At 46.9% G+C, this 18,207-nt stretch overlaps 1 protein-coding gene across 3 annotated transcripts in view; it reads right to left on the reverse strand.

Annotated features, from left to right (window-relative positions):
* The window catches only part of parp10 (poly(ADP-ribose) polymerase family member 10), a 65,091-nt gene that overhangs the window by 20,660 nt on the left and 26,224 nt on the right, over positions 1-18,207 (reverse strand). For all 3 annotated transcript variants that reach the window (XM_080213722.1, XM_080213712.1, XM_080213702.1), the window contains exons 2-5: positions 14,248-14,425; positions 12,542-12,787; positions 7,871-8,101; positions 3,162-4,024 (exon numbers count right to left, since the gene is read on the reverse strand). In XM_080213722.1, coding sequence (XP_080069848.1) covers positions 3,162-4,024; positions 7,871-8,101; positions 12,542-12,787; positions 14,248-14,416 — 1,509 coding nt within the window. In that variant the 5' untranslated portion in view covers positions 14,417-14,425. The remainder of the gene's footprint in view (positions 1-3,161; positions 4,025-7,870; positions 8,102-12,541; positions 12,788-14,247; positions 14,426-18,207) is intronic.

Here is an 18,207-nt window from a genome sequence, read left to right on the forward strand (position 1 = left end):
ATCCAAATATAGCACATCTACTGGTCCCCCTTTGTCCACCCTGCCTGTTGCATCAGTATTGACTAGCTTTCCCAACTTGGTGTCACGCACAAATTTGGAAGGGGCGATTTTGATTTGAAACAAAGAACAAAGAACAAAAAACAACACAGCACGGGAAACAGGCCCTTCGGCCCAACGAGCCCGTGCCGCCGTCCCACTGTCTGTGACCTATTCATGATTTTAGTCTACACCTAACGTGCGAGGATCAGGGAGATCCAATTTAGGGACAATTTAGTACCCAATCAATCAGCCTAAAAGCACATCTTTGGGGGATGTGGGAGGAAACCGGAGCACCCGGAGGAAACCCACGCAACCACGGGGAGAACGTGCAAACTCCCACAGACACAGGCCCAAATCCATGTGTCCGCACAGCAACAGAGATAGTCTCTGAGCTGTCATGTTGCCCTCGAGATGGTCCAGTTTAAGCACACTAACGACATGAAGCAATAGGCAACTTCCGAAGCAACGTCCAAGAGCAGCCCACTACAACCTGCCGCATGCATGCCCCTTGCTGGACTTAAATGCCTGTGGAGACAAAAAAATTCATTATTAAACAGGCAAAGACTAACATCCCTGAGGCAAAACGTATTCCCAAGCCTACAATGTTTAGTAAGGCCTACTATATCCCCCTATATGTAGCCCGCTCATATGGCTGTCTAAGTGACTCTTAAACAACCCTAGCGTGCCTGCTTCCACCACCTTACTCGGCAGTGCATTCCACACCCCCACTACCCTCTGCGTGAAAAACTGCCCTCTAATATTTGTCTTATACCTAGCCCCCCTCACCCTAAGCCCGTGACCCCTCGTTCTATCCATTTCTAATAGCAGAAAAAGCTTACCACCATTTACTCTATCTATCCCCTTCATAATCTTATAAACCTCTATTAGATCCCCCCTCAGCCGACGTCTCTCAAGGGAAAACAGCCCAAGTTCGTTCAATCTTTCCTCGTAAGACAGCCCTTCCATACCAGGCAACATCCTGGTAAATCTCCTCTGCACTCTCTCCAGGATCTCTACATCCTTCCGGTAGTACGGCGACCAGAACTGGACACAGTACTCCAAGTGAGGCCTAACCAACGTTCTATACAACTGCAACATCAGACTCCTACTCTTATATTCTATACCTCTTCCTATGAAGGCTAACATACCATACGCTTTCCTCATCACATTCTGCACCTGCACCGACACCTTCAGGGACTTGTGCACTTGCACCCCCAGGTCTCTCTGCGTATCTATACTCCGGATAGTTCTACCTTTTATCGTATAACTCCCCTCCACATTATTCCGGCCAAAGTGCATCACCTCGCATTTCTCCGGATTAAATTCCATTTGCCATCTATCTGCCCAATCTACCAGCCTGTCTATGTCCTGTTGCATTGCCAGGCACTGCTCCTCAGTACCCGCCAATCCAACCATCTTAGTGTCATCAGCAAATTTGCTGATCACACCACCTACCCCCTCTTCCAAGTCGTTAATATATACCACAAATAGAAGAGGTCCAAGTACCGAGCCCTGCGGCACACCACTGGTGACAGGCCTCCAATTGGAAAAGGAGCCTTCCACTACTACTCGCTGTCTCCTCCTCCCAAGCCAGTTCTCCACCCATCTACATACCTGGCCTTGTATCCCATGAGCCTTCACCTTTTCTATCAGCCTACCATGAAAAGGTGAAGGCTCATGGGATACAAGGCCAGGTATGTAGATGGGTGGAGAACTGGCTTGGGAGGAGGAGACAGCGAGTAGTAAGTTTAAATCTTTTAGATAAATTGTAAATAGCAGTGACCCCAGCACTGAACCTTGAGCAACTCAACTTTCCATACTGTGAATAACTATCCTTTACTCTCTGCTTTCTACCTTCTATCCAGCAAACTATCCATTCTGCCACTTGACCCCTAATCCTGACCTTATCCATCAGTCTATTATATGGACCATTGAGTTTCAAGGAATCTAATTTTACTTTATCAATTACACTTCTCTAGTCTAATCTCTCCATTAACTCTTCAAAGAGGTAAATAAGGTTGTTCAAACAAGATTTCCCACGGAAACCCGTGTTGACTATTTAGTTTCTTGGATTTTTTTTCCCTTAACATTTTTCTCATTACTGACATTAAGTTGGCTTGTCTGGAACAGTCGCAACTTATAGTTCTAAAGTGCATTTAACAGAATGATCATCCCAAAGCACTTCACTACAGAGTTATAAAACAAAATCTGACCTTAAGCCATGGAGGGAATCATTAAGGAAGATGACCAAACTGACCCAACGCTTGGTCAAAGGCGGTCAGTTTTAAGGAAAACCTGAGGGACAAAATTCCAGAGCTCAAGGCCCAGGTAGCTGCCAATGATGGAGCAATCAAACCCAGGCATGTTCAATAGGCCAGAATAAAGGAACACAGATCCCTCAGAGGGTGTAGGGCTGCAGGGGATCACAGAGATAGGAAGAAGTGAGGCCACTGTTCCATGCCCGGTGGGCAGTTGTCAGGGTGCCCCTTGGGCACTGCCAGTTTGCCCCTTGGGCAGTATAAGGGAGCCTGACCAGCACTACCAAGCTGGCAATACCCAGGGCGCACCCCCCCTCTTACCCCTAACCACCTGGGGATGTGGGGGAGAGGGTCTCAATGGTCTCCTCCCCCCAGCGGGGAACAGGCGGCCCCTGAAGGGAATCACTCCTAACATGTGGCGGGGGCGGGGTGGGGGACTGAAGTCTCTGGGCCCGCTAACAGGATGGAAATAGGGATTTAAATCACCTCCACACCGATTTCTGGTGCGGAGCTCATTACTCCAAAAAACTTAGCCCCAGAGACGCGCAGAGGCCTTGGCGCCCAATGGGGAGCCTGCTAAACGGCCTCCGCTGATCTCTGCCGACCCGTTGTGCTGCTGGAGCAGGGGGCTGGGAGAATCGCCCCCTCTGACAGTGCAGCACCCCCTCAGCTCTGAACGGGAGCACCAGGCCTGAGTCCAGAAGTTTGAGGCAGCAGATCCACAGCTTGCACATGTAAGAATGACCCTGGGTTAGGCTCCTGACGAAGTTATGCTGCTGGCAATCATTAGCTTCAACCCTAGCAGGCGTTATTCCTGTGCAAAAAGAGAAACAGAAGAGTTACGTAACTGAAGGGATGACCCACCCTGAGCCCTGTCACATCGCCTTCCAGTGGAAAGATGGAAACCTGTTGAATCCCAGCCAGAAGGTCCTGGTAATATTCCTGCAGGAACCTCAGTTTGCTGCCTTCCATCCCAATCACTAGATCCTCCGAAACATTCCTTTCCAACAAGTCCTTCACCCGCTCCTCATTCTCAGCTCGGAAACATTTGAGGGAGTTGAAGCAGACCTGGTCCCCGATGTCAGATATCCGAGCCTCACAGCAGCTCAAAGATGACAGCAGCTTCTCCCAGTCGGGAGAGGTGAGGATGTGGAGCTGTCGGTCCGATATTGGGACACTGAACTGGCACAGCTGCTGCTCCACCAGGCGGGCGACCTCGTGGGCGACACGGACCAAGGGAGCCGTGACCGTCATCCCAGTGTCCGAGATGGAAAAGTGAGCCGACAAGTCTTTCTCACGCAGCATGTTCTGCAAGTGGTCCTGAACATCGACCCTGGAGAAGAACTTTGCCCGATCCTTACTAATGGGGACATCCACTTGGGCAATGTTACTCAGGAATTCCAGAATGCGGCTCTTTGTCCTCTCGATCCGCAGGGGATCCATTCCACTGACACGGACACAGTTACCGGAATCGACGTCCAGGGACAACTCCGAACATTCGTTCCTCAGCTCTTGCAGGAACGCGCTGGAACGCAGGATACTCAGTTTCACCGTGTCGGGGATGTTAATGGTGCTCGTCACTTCAGCCGGAACCTCAGCTTGGGTTTCTTGAGTCTGCCGGTCACATCCTCCATCCGCGCTGGAGGGGTGAAGGAAATCGTAATAGGGACGAACAAGCAACTCGCGTTCCTGCAGCTTCTGGCTCTTCTGAAGAACTCGATCAACAGCTGCAGGACAAGAAATAACAGGTCTCAATACCGTTGTAGAGCAGAGATTCATCTCCCCTCCCTCGGAGAACTAACATCAAAATAAGAAGTCCCTCAACACCAGGTTAAAGTCCAACAGGTTTATTTGGTAGCAAACGCCAATAGCTTTAGGAGCGCTGCTCCTTCGTCTGGTGAGTGGGGAGTTCTGATCACAAACAGGGAATGTAAAGACACACACTCAGTTTACAGAATACTGATTAGAATGCGGGTTTTTACAGCTAATCAAGTCTTAAAGATACAGACAATGTGAGTGGAGAGAGGGTTAAGCATAGGTTAAAGTCATGTGTATTGTCTCCAGACAGGACAGTTAGTGAGATGTTGCAAGCCCAGGCAAGCCATGGGGGTTACAGCTAGTGTGACATGAACCCAAGATCCCGGTTATGCTGCTAGGGCAGGGAGCTGGTTGAGGACGGCCTCAACCGGGATCTTGGGTTCATGTCACACTAGCTGTAACCCCCGTGACTTGCTTGGACTTGCAGAATCTCACTAACTGTCCTGTCTGGAGACAATACACATCTCTTTAACCTATGCTTAACCCTCTCTCCACTCTACATTGTCTGCACCTTTAAGACTTGAATAGCTGTAAAAACCCGCATTCTAATCAGTATTCTGTAAACTGAGTGTGTGTCTTTACATCCCCTGTTTGTGATCAGAACTCCCCACTCACCTGACGAAAGGTCAGAGCCCGAAAGCTAGTGACTCTTGCTGCCAAATAAACTGGTTGGACTTTAACCTGGTGTTGTGAGACTTCTTACTGTGTTTACCCCAGTCCAATGCTGGCATCTCCACACCATAACAAACATCAAAACAGCCAAACAGGAATACCTCATTTTATAATCTCTAAAGAGTGTGTGAAGTGATGTGACCTGTTCTTCAGTAACTTTGAGTGGTTAAATAAAATTAAATCCCTGACATTTACTCTAAAACGATTTATTTATCTAACTAGCAGTAAGCAAATTAACTAAACTATTAACAAACTGAATAAATCTCTTCTAAATATTAACTATTCCCGAATAAAACAAGGTTCTACCGGTATGCTGTTCAAATAAATACAATTCTCACTCATTAACAAAATAGAATTGAGTTATCGCTAAATTACAACCAGGTTTTGTGTCTTCTGGAATATTCTGGGCCTTCTCAGTTGATTTTTCTGTCTGGAACTTCTTTTTTCTTTGGGACCATTGCTATCAAGATGGTGCTTTCACTAAGACACAGATGAAGCTATGAGAGCCAGTGACGCTCTCTCTCTGTAATTGAGAGCTGTTAGCTCTGGCAGGTCACAGACTCTATCTTTTTGTCCCCTTCGTTTATACTCATGATGACATCATAGAAACCATAGAATCCCTACAGTACAGAAGGAGGCCATTCGACCCATCGGATCTGCACTGACAACAATCCCATCTAGGCCCTATCCCTGTAACCCCACATATTTACCCCGATAATCCCTCTAACATACGCATCCCGGGACACCAAGGGGCAATTTAGTATCTTTGGACTATGGGAGGAAACTGGAGCACCCGGAGGAAATCCATGCAGACATGGGGAGAATGTGCAGACACTGCACAGACAGTAACCCAAGTTTTGAATTGGACCCAGGTCCTTGGAGCTGTGAGGCAGCAGTGCTAACCAATATGCTGTAATATATGTAGATATATATATCCAACATATATGGATTGGTTGTGAGTTGTCAAAACCATCAGGTTTAAATTTAATAGGTTTTTATTATCTAAATGTCTGATTCAAATTGATTGACTAAATTCAAGAGCCTGTTGTCTTGGTAAAGCTGCTGCTTGGCCTTTCGATACTAATGTTTCAGTTTGGGCTCTCCATGTACTTGCATTTTTAAAAAATCTCTCAGCACAAAGAAAGCAGCATCTTTTAAAGGGATGAGGCAATGCTTTCCCCCCAGTATTTTACAATTTTCCCATTCTTATGAACACCAAATTCTAACGCTCTATCTCCGAATCTCCAATTACTCTAACCCAGCAATGGTGACAGTGATACTTGCTGGGCCAGACTTTCCATTTGCCCCAGGAGCAAAATTCCCTTCCCGAAGGCAACGGAGCTCCTGCTTGCCCATTGAATTCTCTGTCCCAATCACGATGATTCCCCCAGCGGCTGGGACTGGATGATTTAAGGGAAGATTGTGTCGTGGACCACACATCCCTGAAGTCGCCCCGCTGATTAATCTTGTCCTTCCGTGGACACTGCACAGAGACCATTTGGACTCTGTCAGTGTTTATGCTCTACCCAACCCCCTTCTCACCTTCTCTCAAATCTCGCCTGATTAGCATATCCTGTTCTTCCTGTCTGCATTTATTTTATTTTTCCCTCAAATATATCAACGTCGTCCCCCTCAGCCTTCCACTTGGTAGCAGAATCACGTTCTAGCCAGTCTCACAGTGAAGAGCTTTCTCCTGAATTCTTTACCGGACTTGCTCGTGATTATAACATGCCCTGCTAATTAATTTATTAGTTTAAGAACATAAGAAATAGGAGCAGGAGTAGGCCATCTCGCCCTTCGAGCCTGCCCCACCATTCAGTAAGGTCATGGCTGACCTGAAGTGGATCAGTTCCACTTTCCCACTTCCTTCAATTTTGTGTTGATTATACATGCCTTTAAGTAGTGAGCCATTAATTTTGTCTTTATCGTTTCTTTCCCCTTTGACCCTATAGGCTACTTTTATTTGATATGTGTGTGCACTCTGTCCCTTCCTATCACACTGGGTAGTATTACTTACATAACTTTACAATGCTGTCACATCCTTTTGCTTTGTAAGCCTATATGTCCCTGGCCAAGCACACAGCCGTCTAGACTCTCACACCTTTGTACAGACAGCAGCTTCAACTCCCCTCACTATACTGTCTCCTACTGCCACTACTTTTCCCCTGCTTGAAGGGCTTCCTGTATCACTGTGGTCAGTTCACTCTACAGCCCCCACTCTCATCCAAACAAATGGAGAGAACCCCAAACCGTGTTGGACAACTGCAGCGGCTAACGCTCCTGTCCTCAGGGTCCCCTTACCTGTCTCAGCTGCAGTCACACTTCCGTGTTCCTGACCACTTTCCAAACCAGATGACCCTATCCTAAGGGGTGTGTCTACCTTCTGAAACAAAGCGACCAGTTAACTCCCTCCCCACCCTGATGTGTTGCAGCATCTGCAGCTGAGCCTCCAGCTCAGTGACTCTGAGCCAAAGCTCCTCAAGCTGCGGCACGGTGACACAGTGGTTAGCACTGCTGCCTCACAGGGCCAGGGACCTGGGTTCAATTCCCGGCTCGGGTCACTATCTGTGCGGAGTTTGCACATTCTCCCTGCGTCTGCTCTGGTTTCTTCCGGGTGCTCCGGTTTCCTCCCACAGTCTGAAAGACGTGCTGGTTAGGTGCATTGGGCATGCTAAATTCTCCCTCAATGTACCCGAACAGGCACCGGAGTGAGACGACTGGGGGATTTTCACAGTGACTTCATTGCAGTGTTAATGTGAGCCTACTTCTGACTAATTAGTAAATAAACTTAAATAATAAAATTAACCTTTTGCCTGCCCTGCACATTCATGAACTCGCACAAGCTGCAGCCTTGATACCATCACCTGTCCCACTACGCTAATGATGGTTAAATATTTATTAAATTATTTATTTTCTTTTACATATTAATTAATCTTGTCACAAACCAGAGAGAATTCACCTGTGCTTTGTTTAAATAGCACAGTGGAATCTTTCAGTGTGATGACAGGAACGGCTGGAGAATTCCAGCCCGGAATCGCACAGCCTGCATAGTAAAGTAAGCTAACCCGTGAGTAAATAAATACCTTCCCATTCCTGGAACGTAACGATGGCTTTTCCCTGGGAAACCATGGTAACATTGAGCACGCTCCCTCCATTGCTGCGCTTGCTCTCAAAGTAAAGGATCAAGATGTCCTCGTCGTCTGTGGGACTGAGATTTTCCACCAGAATGCGGTCAGTCCGGGGCAGCTGCTCAACCTCGATGGCAGCGCCCTGCAAACATCTGCCTTTGGCCCTTTGCTTCATCCGCTCGAAATCTGGAAAATAAGTTTTAAAATGTGGAAAGCTGTCCGTGTACAAGATTGGACCCAGAATCCAAACTGGCTGAGCGCGGATTTCCATCAATATTACTGGTTGTCCAATTCCCCCTCTTCACCGCCTCCCAGAGGCAGGGAATATCTTGCTATCGCTGCCCTTCTCAATAATATCAGACTGCAATCTCACCATGCAGGGTGGCACTGGACTGGTAATCCAGACACCCCAGGCTCTGGGGTCCCAGGGTTGAATCCCACCACAGCAGATGGTGAAATTTGAAGTCAATAAAACAAGAAAAATCTGATGATCATGGAGCCGATGTTCATGAATGTGACCCGGTCTGGTCAACATGTGGCTCCAGACCCACAGCGATATGGCTGACTCTTAAATATTCCCCTCTGGAACAGTTTAGCAAGACACACAGTTCAAGGGAAATTAGGGATGGGTAATAAATGCTGGCCTAGCTAGTGATACCTGAATGAATGATAAACAATGGGAGCCACATACACAAAGCTGTATACTGCAGTGCTTAAATCTTTAGCAAGGTTTGGTGTAATATATTGTAATTAACAACCAGAGAAACTCAGGCCTCTGAACCTCAGACTCGAACCTACTCCAGACTAGACCATCAAATCCAGGCAGACAGTACTGAAGTGGTGCTGCACTGCTGATGGAGGTGGTAAGCTGCACACCATTTGCCCAAGCGGTTGGCAACATTCAGGGAGTTGTATGGTGGTGGCACACTGGTTAGCACTGCTGTCTCACAGCGCCAGGGACTCGGGTTTGATTCCCGGCTCGGGTCACTGTCTGTGTGGAGACTGCACGTTCTCTCCGCGTCTGTGTGGGATTGCTCCGGGTGCTCCGATTTCCTCCCACAATCTGAAAGATGTGTAAGTTAACTGGATTGGCCATGCTAAATTGCCCCTTAGTGTCAGGGGCACTAGCTAGGATAAATGCATGGGGTTATGGGGATAGGGTGGGATTGCAGTTGGTGCAAACTCGATGGGCAGAATGGCCTTTTTGGCACTGTAAGATGGATCTACAGCCACGACAGAAGCCGAACACATTCTGATCAAAGGTCATCGACATGTTAACCGTTCCTCTCTCCACAGACGCTACCTGGTCTGCTGGGTATTTCCAGCAACTTCCTTTGAGGTTTTTCCAGTATTCTGACCAACACCCCACCCACAACAAACACCAGCAAAACTGCTCCTTTAACTACGTCTCTGCTCAGCGACTGCACTGTCGTGTGTCGTGAAGGCTGCCTTGGAGAATGCTTACCCGAAGATCAGAGACTGAATGCCCGTGACCGCTGAAGTGTTCACCAACAGGAAGGGAACAGTCTTGCCTGGTGATTGTCGAGCGATGTTCATTCATCTGTTGTCGTAGCGTCTGCATGGTCTCCCCAATGTACCATGCTTCGGGACATCGTTTCTTGCAACGTATCAGGTAGACAATGTTGGTCGAGTTGCAAGAGTATTTACCGTGTACCTGGTGGATGGTATTCTCACATGTGATGATGGTATCCATGTCGATGATCCGGCATGTCTTGCAGAGGTTGCTGTGGCAGGGTTGTGTGGTGTTGTGGTCACTGTTCTCCTGAAGGCTGGGTAGTTTGCTGTGGACAACGGTCTGTTTCAGGTTGTGCGATTGTTTGAAGGCAAGAAGTGGGAGTGTGGGGATGGCCTTGGCAAGATGTTCGTCTTCATCAGTGATGTGTTGAAGACTCCAGAGAAGATCTCGTAGCTTCTCTGCTCCGGGGAAGTACGTCCAGTATTTCGTTGTCCAGTACTTCCCCGGAGTAGAGAAGCTTCGACATTTTCTCTGGAGCCATTCAACAAGTCATTGTTGAAGATGAACATCTCGCCAAGGCCATCCCCACACCCCCACTTCTTGCCTTCAAATAACCGCACAACCTCAAACAGACCTTTGTCCACAGTAAACTACCCAGTCTTCAGGACAACAGTGACCACAACACCACACAATCCTACCACAGCAACCTCTGCAAGACATGCCAGATCATCGACACAGATGCCAACATCTCACATGAGAACACCATTCACCAGGTACACTGCACATACTCTTGCAGCTTGGCCAATGTTGTCTACCTGATACGCTGCAGGAAAGGATGTCCCGAAGGATGGTACATTGGGGAGATCATCCAGACACTACAACAACAGATGAATGAACACCGCTCAACAATCACCAGGCAAGAATGTTCACTTCCTGTTGGCGAACACTTCAGCGGTCATGGATATTCGGCCTCTGATCTTCGGGTAAGCATTCTCCAAGGTGGCCTTCATGGCACATGATAGTGCAGAGTCACTGAGCAGAGACTGATAGCCAAGTTCCGCACACATGAGGACGGTCTCAACAGGGATCTTGGGTTCATGTCACACTATCTGTAACCCCCACAACTTTACTGGGCTTGTAAAATCTCATTAACTGTCCTGTCTGGAGACAATTCACATCTCTTTAACCTGTGCTTAACCCTCTCTCCACTCACATTGTCTGTACCTTTTAAGACTTGATTACCTGTAAAGACTCACATTCCAACCATTATCTTGTAAATTGAGTTTGTCTTTATATGCCCTGTTTGTGATTAGAACTCCCACTCACCTGATGAAGGAGCAGCGAGTGCTCTGAAAGCTAGTGGCTTGTGCTACAAATAAACCTGTTGGACTTTGACCTGGTGTTTTGGGATGTCGACAGCTCTCATTGAAAACAAGTTACTGTCCTTTTTATTATTTGTTTTATTATTTATTTTATCTGGGAGTCATGAATCATAGAATCCCTACAGCGAGAGGTGAATGTGTGGAATGGATGACATGGCGAGGTAAATAATTCAACAGGAAAACTGAACAGATATCTGAGGAATGGATGATTGATTGGTTTAATAGCAGCTTGCGGGATGTATGCCTCATCGCTACATCCAGATACAAGTGAAATCACAACGGTCAGAAGAATGAGGCTGGGAACCAACACTCACATCAGTATATTTTTATTTTCTGTCTTCATAGAATCCCTACAGTGCAGACGGAGGCTATTCAGCCCATCGAGTCTGTACTCCCATAACCCCACATATTTACCCTACTAATCCCCTTGATACTACGATTAATTCAGCATGGCCAATTAACCTAACTCGCACATCTTTGGACTGTGGGAGGAAACCCACGCAGACATGGGGAGAATGTGCAAACTCTGCACAGACAGTGACCCAAGCTGGGAATCGAACCTGCGTCACTGGTGCTGTGAGGCAGCAGTGCTAACCACTGTGCCACCCATTCTTATGAATGGATTGCTCTTCTAGAAGACTGCAAAACGTTTCACAGGCACACTCCAGTGTGTGCAAGCTGTTCCCACCTTGGAACCACAAAGCCCTGGCTTCAAATCCCACCCCAGGCCATGAGCAGAAAAATCAAAGCATGGTTACATTTCAAAAGTACACCATCGTCTGCAAAACGATTTGAAATATCTGGGAGTCATGAATCATAGAATCCCTACAGGAGGTCATTCGGCCCATCAAATCTGCACCGACCACAATCCCACCCAGGCTCTATCTCCATAACCCCATACATTTACCTTAACTAGTCCCCCTGATACTAAGGACCAATTTAACACAGCCAATCTACCTAACTCGCACATCATTGGACTGAGGGAGGAAACTGGAGCACCTGGAGGAAACCCATGCAGACACGGGAAGAATGCGCAGCTTGGAATTGAACCTGAGTCCCTGATGTTGAGAGGCAGCAGTGCTAACTACTAGACGTCCAATAAAGTGCTGTATAACTGCAATCCTTCCTCTTTCGTACACACCCCAATCATCACAAATCTACATTCCAGCCTCCCTGACATCTCAAGTCAAGAAGTTGAACTGTCTGCAGTGCTCCAATGATTGGTTCCTGATCTGTACTGAACCAGCCAGTCTCAGCCAGGACAATCACTGAGTTTATAGGTTGGCCGCTGACATCAATAGAATGCAGTCTTTCTCCTTAAATATTATATTTTCGTGGGTGTTGCCAGCAGGTTTTGTATTTACTGCCCATCCCTTAATATCCAGAAATGTGGTGAAAGGCCTTATTCTTTGCAATAATTTTCTGTAACTGATTGAGTCACTGAGCAACTTCGGGGGAGGTTCATACGATAGCGTGGGACTGGAGTCACAAACAGGGGCAAACAGCAAGTTTCCTTCCCTTCAGAGTAAATAATCTTAATTTCATAATCATTTTTGCTGATATTGGTTAATTATTCCCAGGTTTTGGATTAAAATTCGTAAGCTACCAATGTGAGATTTGAATTGACGTTTTCTAGGTTACTGGTCTAGTGACGTTACCACAACACTCACAGCAAGATCCATAATCCAGGCCTTCAGGAGGAGAGGGAATTAGATATCAATAGCAGGTGCACGAGCAGGAATCCACACTCACACATTGTCCACATACCTTGTGCAGACAAAGCTTCCTGGAACTGAATAAGTGCTTGCAGTCTGTCTTGGTCATAGTGGACAGTAAACTGCTCACTGCTGCGATCACTGATGCGCTCGATGTAGAGTATTAACATATCGTCCAAGATCTGTGGCTTCAGTCCGCGGAGTACTACCTTCCTTGGGTCATTTGGTGGTGGCCTCCTCACAGTAAGGTTAACATCCTTGAACTTGTGATCTGACTTGGACAGAACGCACTGAGCATCTATAATCAGCATGAAAACAAACAAAAGGAATAATTCGGGATTGAATTTTAAAATAACACACAGTAAGATAGAATCATACAGTCCCTACAGTGCAGGAGGAGACCATTCAGCCCATTGAGTCTGCGCCAACCACAATCCCACCCAGGCCCTATTCCCGTGACCTCACATATTTACCCCGCTCGTCCCCCTGACACTAAGGGGCAATTTAGCATGACCAATCCATCTAACTCGCACATCTTTGGACTGTGGGAGGAAACCCACGCAGACACGGGGGGAACGTGCAGACTCCACACAGACAGTGACCCAAGGCCAGAATTGAACCCGGGTCCCTGGTGCTGTGAGGTAGCAGCACTAACCACTGTGTCAAGGCTTTCAATGGGAGGGGAGATGATGCAAAGGAGGGAAGATTTGGGATATTCAAATGAAGGAATCAAACACATTTTCAAATTATAATTGTTTGAAAAGTATTCGGGAAAGAACGAGTGAGAAAGTCTGCGAATAAGCACAGGACATTCAAACCTGGTGCATGGTCATCATACAAAGTGCCACAGGCAAGAGACCACATTGTGGGACCCAGGCATACAGTGTGCTGAGGGTGTAAGATGCTGCATTACAGCTCTGCCCCCTTCATAGGAAAGGAAATGGGCACAAACCAGGCTGTCCACCAAGTAACCCAGGAGGGGCGTAAGGACCGTCAGAGATTTGATTTCCCTGCTGCCACCTCCGAATTAAGCCTTGCTTCACATCAACCCCAGCCTCCATTCATTGGTTCCCACCTTTCCCAACCATCCTGATCTTTGAGAAATAGAGGAGGAATTAATCATGGACTGGGACAGCACAAACTCTTCATATCATTACTGATCACTGCAGGTCAGCGAGAATTAACCCCATTTATTCACACATCAATACCGTCCTGAATAAAAATCCACCTCTCTTTCCCATGAGTTGCTGAAGGCACTGGGCCTCAAGAAGGCCCAAAGAAAAGTTCATTTTGAAGTGGTGTCAGCCACACTTCTTCCAAATGGGCATGGTGGCGCAATGGTTAGCACCGCTGCCTCACAGTGCCAGGGACCCGGGTTCGATTCCCGGCTTGGGTCACTGTGTGGAGTTTGCACATTCTCCCCATGTCTGCGTGGGTTTCCTCCGGGTGCTCCGGTTCCCTCCCACAGTCCAAAGACGTACTGGTTAGGTGCATTGGCCATGCTAAAATTGACCCTTAGTGTCAGGGGGTCTAGCTAGGGTAAATACATAGAGTTATGGGGATAGGATCTGGGTGGGATTGTGGTCTCTGCAGAATCGATGGGCCGAATGGCCTCCTTCTGCACTATAATGTTCCAGGGTTCTATAATTAACACCAAGAGCCATCAGCAGTGGAGCTTTAATGGCAACTTGTGGTCTTGTTCCTACTTTTCTTTCCCTCCTTTCCTCTCTCCTTGCTGTTAGTCACTTGCCATCTTACCTGCCGAGTTCTCAAAGGTGATCACAGCGCAGTCCCCCTGTTTTGTGATGGAGGTGATGGTTCCTCCCCCAGAGCGGCGTTTACTTTCAAAGTACAAGGTGAGAATGTCCAAGGGCATGTTGTCTGTGATGCCATACACCTGCAGCACCCGGTCATCGGGCTGTTCCATCCTAACCCCCTGGAACACACACACACACAATGCAGGAAGGTCAGCCTATGATTACAAATAGCCAGCCTGGATCTGCCAATGTTTGAGCTCCTGGCAGGAAACTGAATGGCCAAATTCAAAGCAGAGAGTATTAGCTGAGTAAAGATCACCATGAACGCTGAAGAAGACTCATACTGTACTGGACTCAAAACATTAACTCGGTCTCTCTCCCCCCACAGATGCTACCAGACTTGCTGAGTTTTTCAAGCATTTTCTGTTTTTATTGCAGATCTCCCACATCCACAGACTTTAGTTTTAATTCAAGTATGTCTAGTCTGTGGGTGATAGAGGGTTGTAGCACAGTGGGAGGCCATTTGGTCTATCATGGCTGTACTAGCTCTATATTGCAGCACAGCAGAAAAAGTCCAGCTGTCCTGCACTCATCCCATAGGCCTATGTCCTCCCACTCCAAATATTCAACCCATTCCCTTTAGAGATGTAACAGTCTCAATGTAACCATTTGCCACAGAAAAGACAGTCTTCCTGGGCCCTCCCTCTACTCCAATGTGAACATTTTAATTTGCTAACTGGTTCTTACAGGTTCTCTAGCTAAGGAAGTCTTCCCTATTTATCTTACTAAAATTCTTCATCTATTTTAAAATTCTGGGCAACACAGTGTCACAGTGGTTAGCACTGCTTGCCCCACAGCGCCAGGGACCTGGATTCAAATCTCAGCTTGGGTCACTATGTGGAGTCTCCACGTTCTCCCCATGTCTGCGTGAGTTTCCTCCGGGTGCTCCGGTTTCCTCCCACAGTCTGAAAGACATGCTGGTCAGGTGCACCGGCTGTGCTAAATTCCCCCTCAGTGTAATTCCCCCTCAGTGTACCCGGACAGGCGCCGGGGTGTGGCAACTAGGGGATTTCCACTCTCAATTCTCATCACACTGGTATTGTTTCTCATTCTGGGGAACTTAATGTCCTCTCAATAGTGGAGTTCATAACACTGGACATAACTTGGGCCAGCAAGGTTTTGAACAGATTTATGACAATGTCTTTGTTGTTGTTTTCAATGCCCCTGTGTGAAAGAAAACATTAAATGTTGATGGGATTTATTAATCTGTCAAGTCACATTCTCACTGACAGGCATTAAATTCGCCAAGAACATTAAATTCGCCAAGACCGCAAGGAAACTACAAAAGGTTGTGAATGTAGCCCAATCCATCACACAAACCACCCTCCCATCCATTGACTCTGTCTACACTTCCCGCTGCCTCGGTAAAGCAGCCGGCATAATTAAGGACCCCATGCACCCCGCACATTCTCTCTTCCACCTTCTCCCGTCGGGAAAAAAAATACAAAAGTCTGATGTCACGTACCAACCAACTCAAGAACAGCTTCTTCCCTGCTGCTGTCAGACTTTTGAATGGACCTACCTTGTATTAAGTTGATTTTTCTCTACACCCTAGCTCTGACTGTAGCACTACATTCTGCACTCTCTCTTTTCCTTCTCTATGAACGGTATGTTTCGTCTGCATAGTGCGCAAGATACAATATTTTTCACTGTATGTTAATACATGTGACAATAATAAATCAAATCAAATCAAAACCTAGATTTGAACCCATAGTTCTCTTTGATCATCCACATTCTTCAATATCTTCTCATTAAGTACATTAAGCATTGTCTATTTTCCCTTTATTGCATTAAAAATGATCTGTTAGTTTTCCGTCCACGTGGATACTTTGCCCAATTCACCAATCTGAAAGTTAACGTTCCCTAATCCCATTGGGAGTTTATGTCATCTGTCCTCCTCACCCTCACAGCCTCCAGTATTAGGCCCAGAGCAGCATCAATGAAGCGAGGGGAAACCACGTGAATTTGGCAGTAGAAAGATTTTTGTTTGGTGAGAGAATCAAACCGGAAGTTATTGCAGAGGGAGGGGAGCGGGGGTTAAACGGAAATGTGAGATTCAAAACACAAACCAGTCATGTTCTTATTGACTGTTGGAGCAGGCTTGAGGGGCCAAATGGCCTACTTCTGCTCTTACAGATCGAGTCCAGAAGTTTACATACTCGGAGTGCCAGGCCCATGACTCTCCTGTGGCAACTCGCTTCCCTCTGGTGCTGCGGAAAGTTCCAGCACCCAAACTGTCTTGGTAAAGGGACCAAATGCATGGTTGCTAAGCTTGCCAACGATACAAAATAGGCAGGAAAGTAAGTTGTGAGGAGAATACAGAGTCTACTCAGGGATATAGACAGATTAAGCAAGTGGGCAAAAAAAAATTGGCAGATGAAGTAGAATCTGGGAACATGGAAATGTGTCCACTTTAACAGGAAGAATAGAAAAGCAGTAATTATTTAAATAGAGAGAGATTGCCTAACGCTGAGGTACAGAGGGATCTGGGCATCCTGATGCGTGCAGGTTAGCATGCAGGTGCAGCAAGTGATTAGGAAGGCAAATGGAATGCTGTCATTTGTTGAAGGGGGCTGGAGTATAAAAATACAGGGCATTAGTGAGACCACACGCTGAGAATTATATAGTTATGTAATGTTAGGGAGATTAGCGGGGTAAACATGTGGGGTTATGGGAATAGGAATAGGGCCTGCGTGGTTGGGGCAGACTCAATGGGCCAAATGGCCTCCCTTCTGCATTGTAGGGATTCTAACTCTCAAAGAACAAAGAGCAATACAGCACAGGAAACAGGCCCTTCGGCCCTCCAAGCCTGCGCCGCTCAATGGTCCAACTAGACCGTTCTAAGACCTCGATGAGATCTCAGACTGTAGGTGAAAAAGGAGTTAACATTAGTTACGCCTGGCTGGTGATTGTGGAGATGAACGAGACTGTGGTTTCACCAATTGTCAAATTTAGTGTACAAGATGGCGCCTTTCATAGCAGTTTCTTCAGAAGCGTAAGCAAAATCTAAATGAATGATGTTTTCTGGTTCGACTGCTGTCATCATGTGACCAACCTCAATCTTGGGAACAGACAACGGTTAATAAACAACAGGCTGTTATTAGAGAATGGTTTTAATGCAGGCAAGTGTCGCAATAGGCTTCACAGGAGTGCAATCAAACATTGCTGTGGTGCCAAAGGAATTATCAGGAGGGTTGAGCAAAAACTTGTATAATTGCGCAATTTTCAAATTGTCAGCCATATTTTCAAATCCCTCCATTATCTACCCCCTCTCTGTTCCTGTCCTCCTCCCAGCAAGACAAGGGCAACCCTCCAAGATTAACTATAACATGTCAGAGCTGATATCAACACCCCAGTCACCTGGATGAAGAAAGGAAACCCCAGAGAGAGAAGCATCAGAATTTCCAATAGGTGCCGAGCGTAGTTTTTTCCGCAAACACTTTCGCAGGAAGGATATCAGGAATAGAACAGCACAACCTCACAAGGAGCGGGTCATTGCCCCCATTGGGGAGCCCAAACTTAGAAGTCAGACAAACTGGAAATCTAAGATTTCTTGGAGGAGATGGCCTACACTTTTATCTGAAAATAGACTCCAACAATGCTGAACTGAAGCCCCCAGACTCACACTCAGGCCTCACAGTCAACAAGACACTATATCCCCAGGGGAACCGAACCTCAGGAGAGAGAGCCGTGCAGAAGCCCCCGAAAAGGAACGTGTCAGGGCAGGAAACCTACTCCCAACATACTATCCACCCAACCCAGATAAACACAGCCACTGCTGTGCTAACCTACTCAACGGCGCACCAGAATAAGGGCCAACAAGTCAAGGATATTCACATCACTCTTATACATTGAATAAAGCAAACTACCCCCATCTCTAGGTACCCCTGAGGTACCATTT

The sequence above is a fragment of the Carcharhinus amblyrhynchos genome, chromosome 2 (genome assembly GCF_965287045.1).
Source record: "Carcharhinus amblyrhynchos chromosome 2, sCarAmb.v2.hapA, whole genome shotgun sequence".
NCBI lineage: Eukaryota > Metazoa > Chordata > Chondrichthyes > Carcharhiniformes > Carcharhinidae > Carcharhinus > Carcharhinus amblyrhynchos.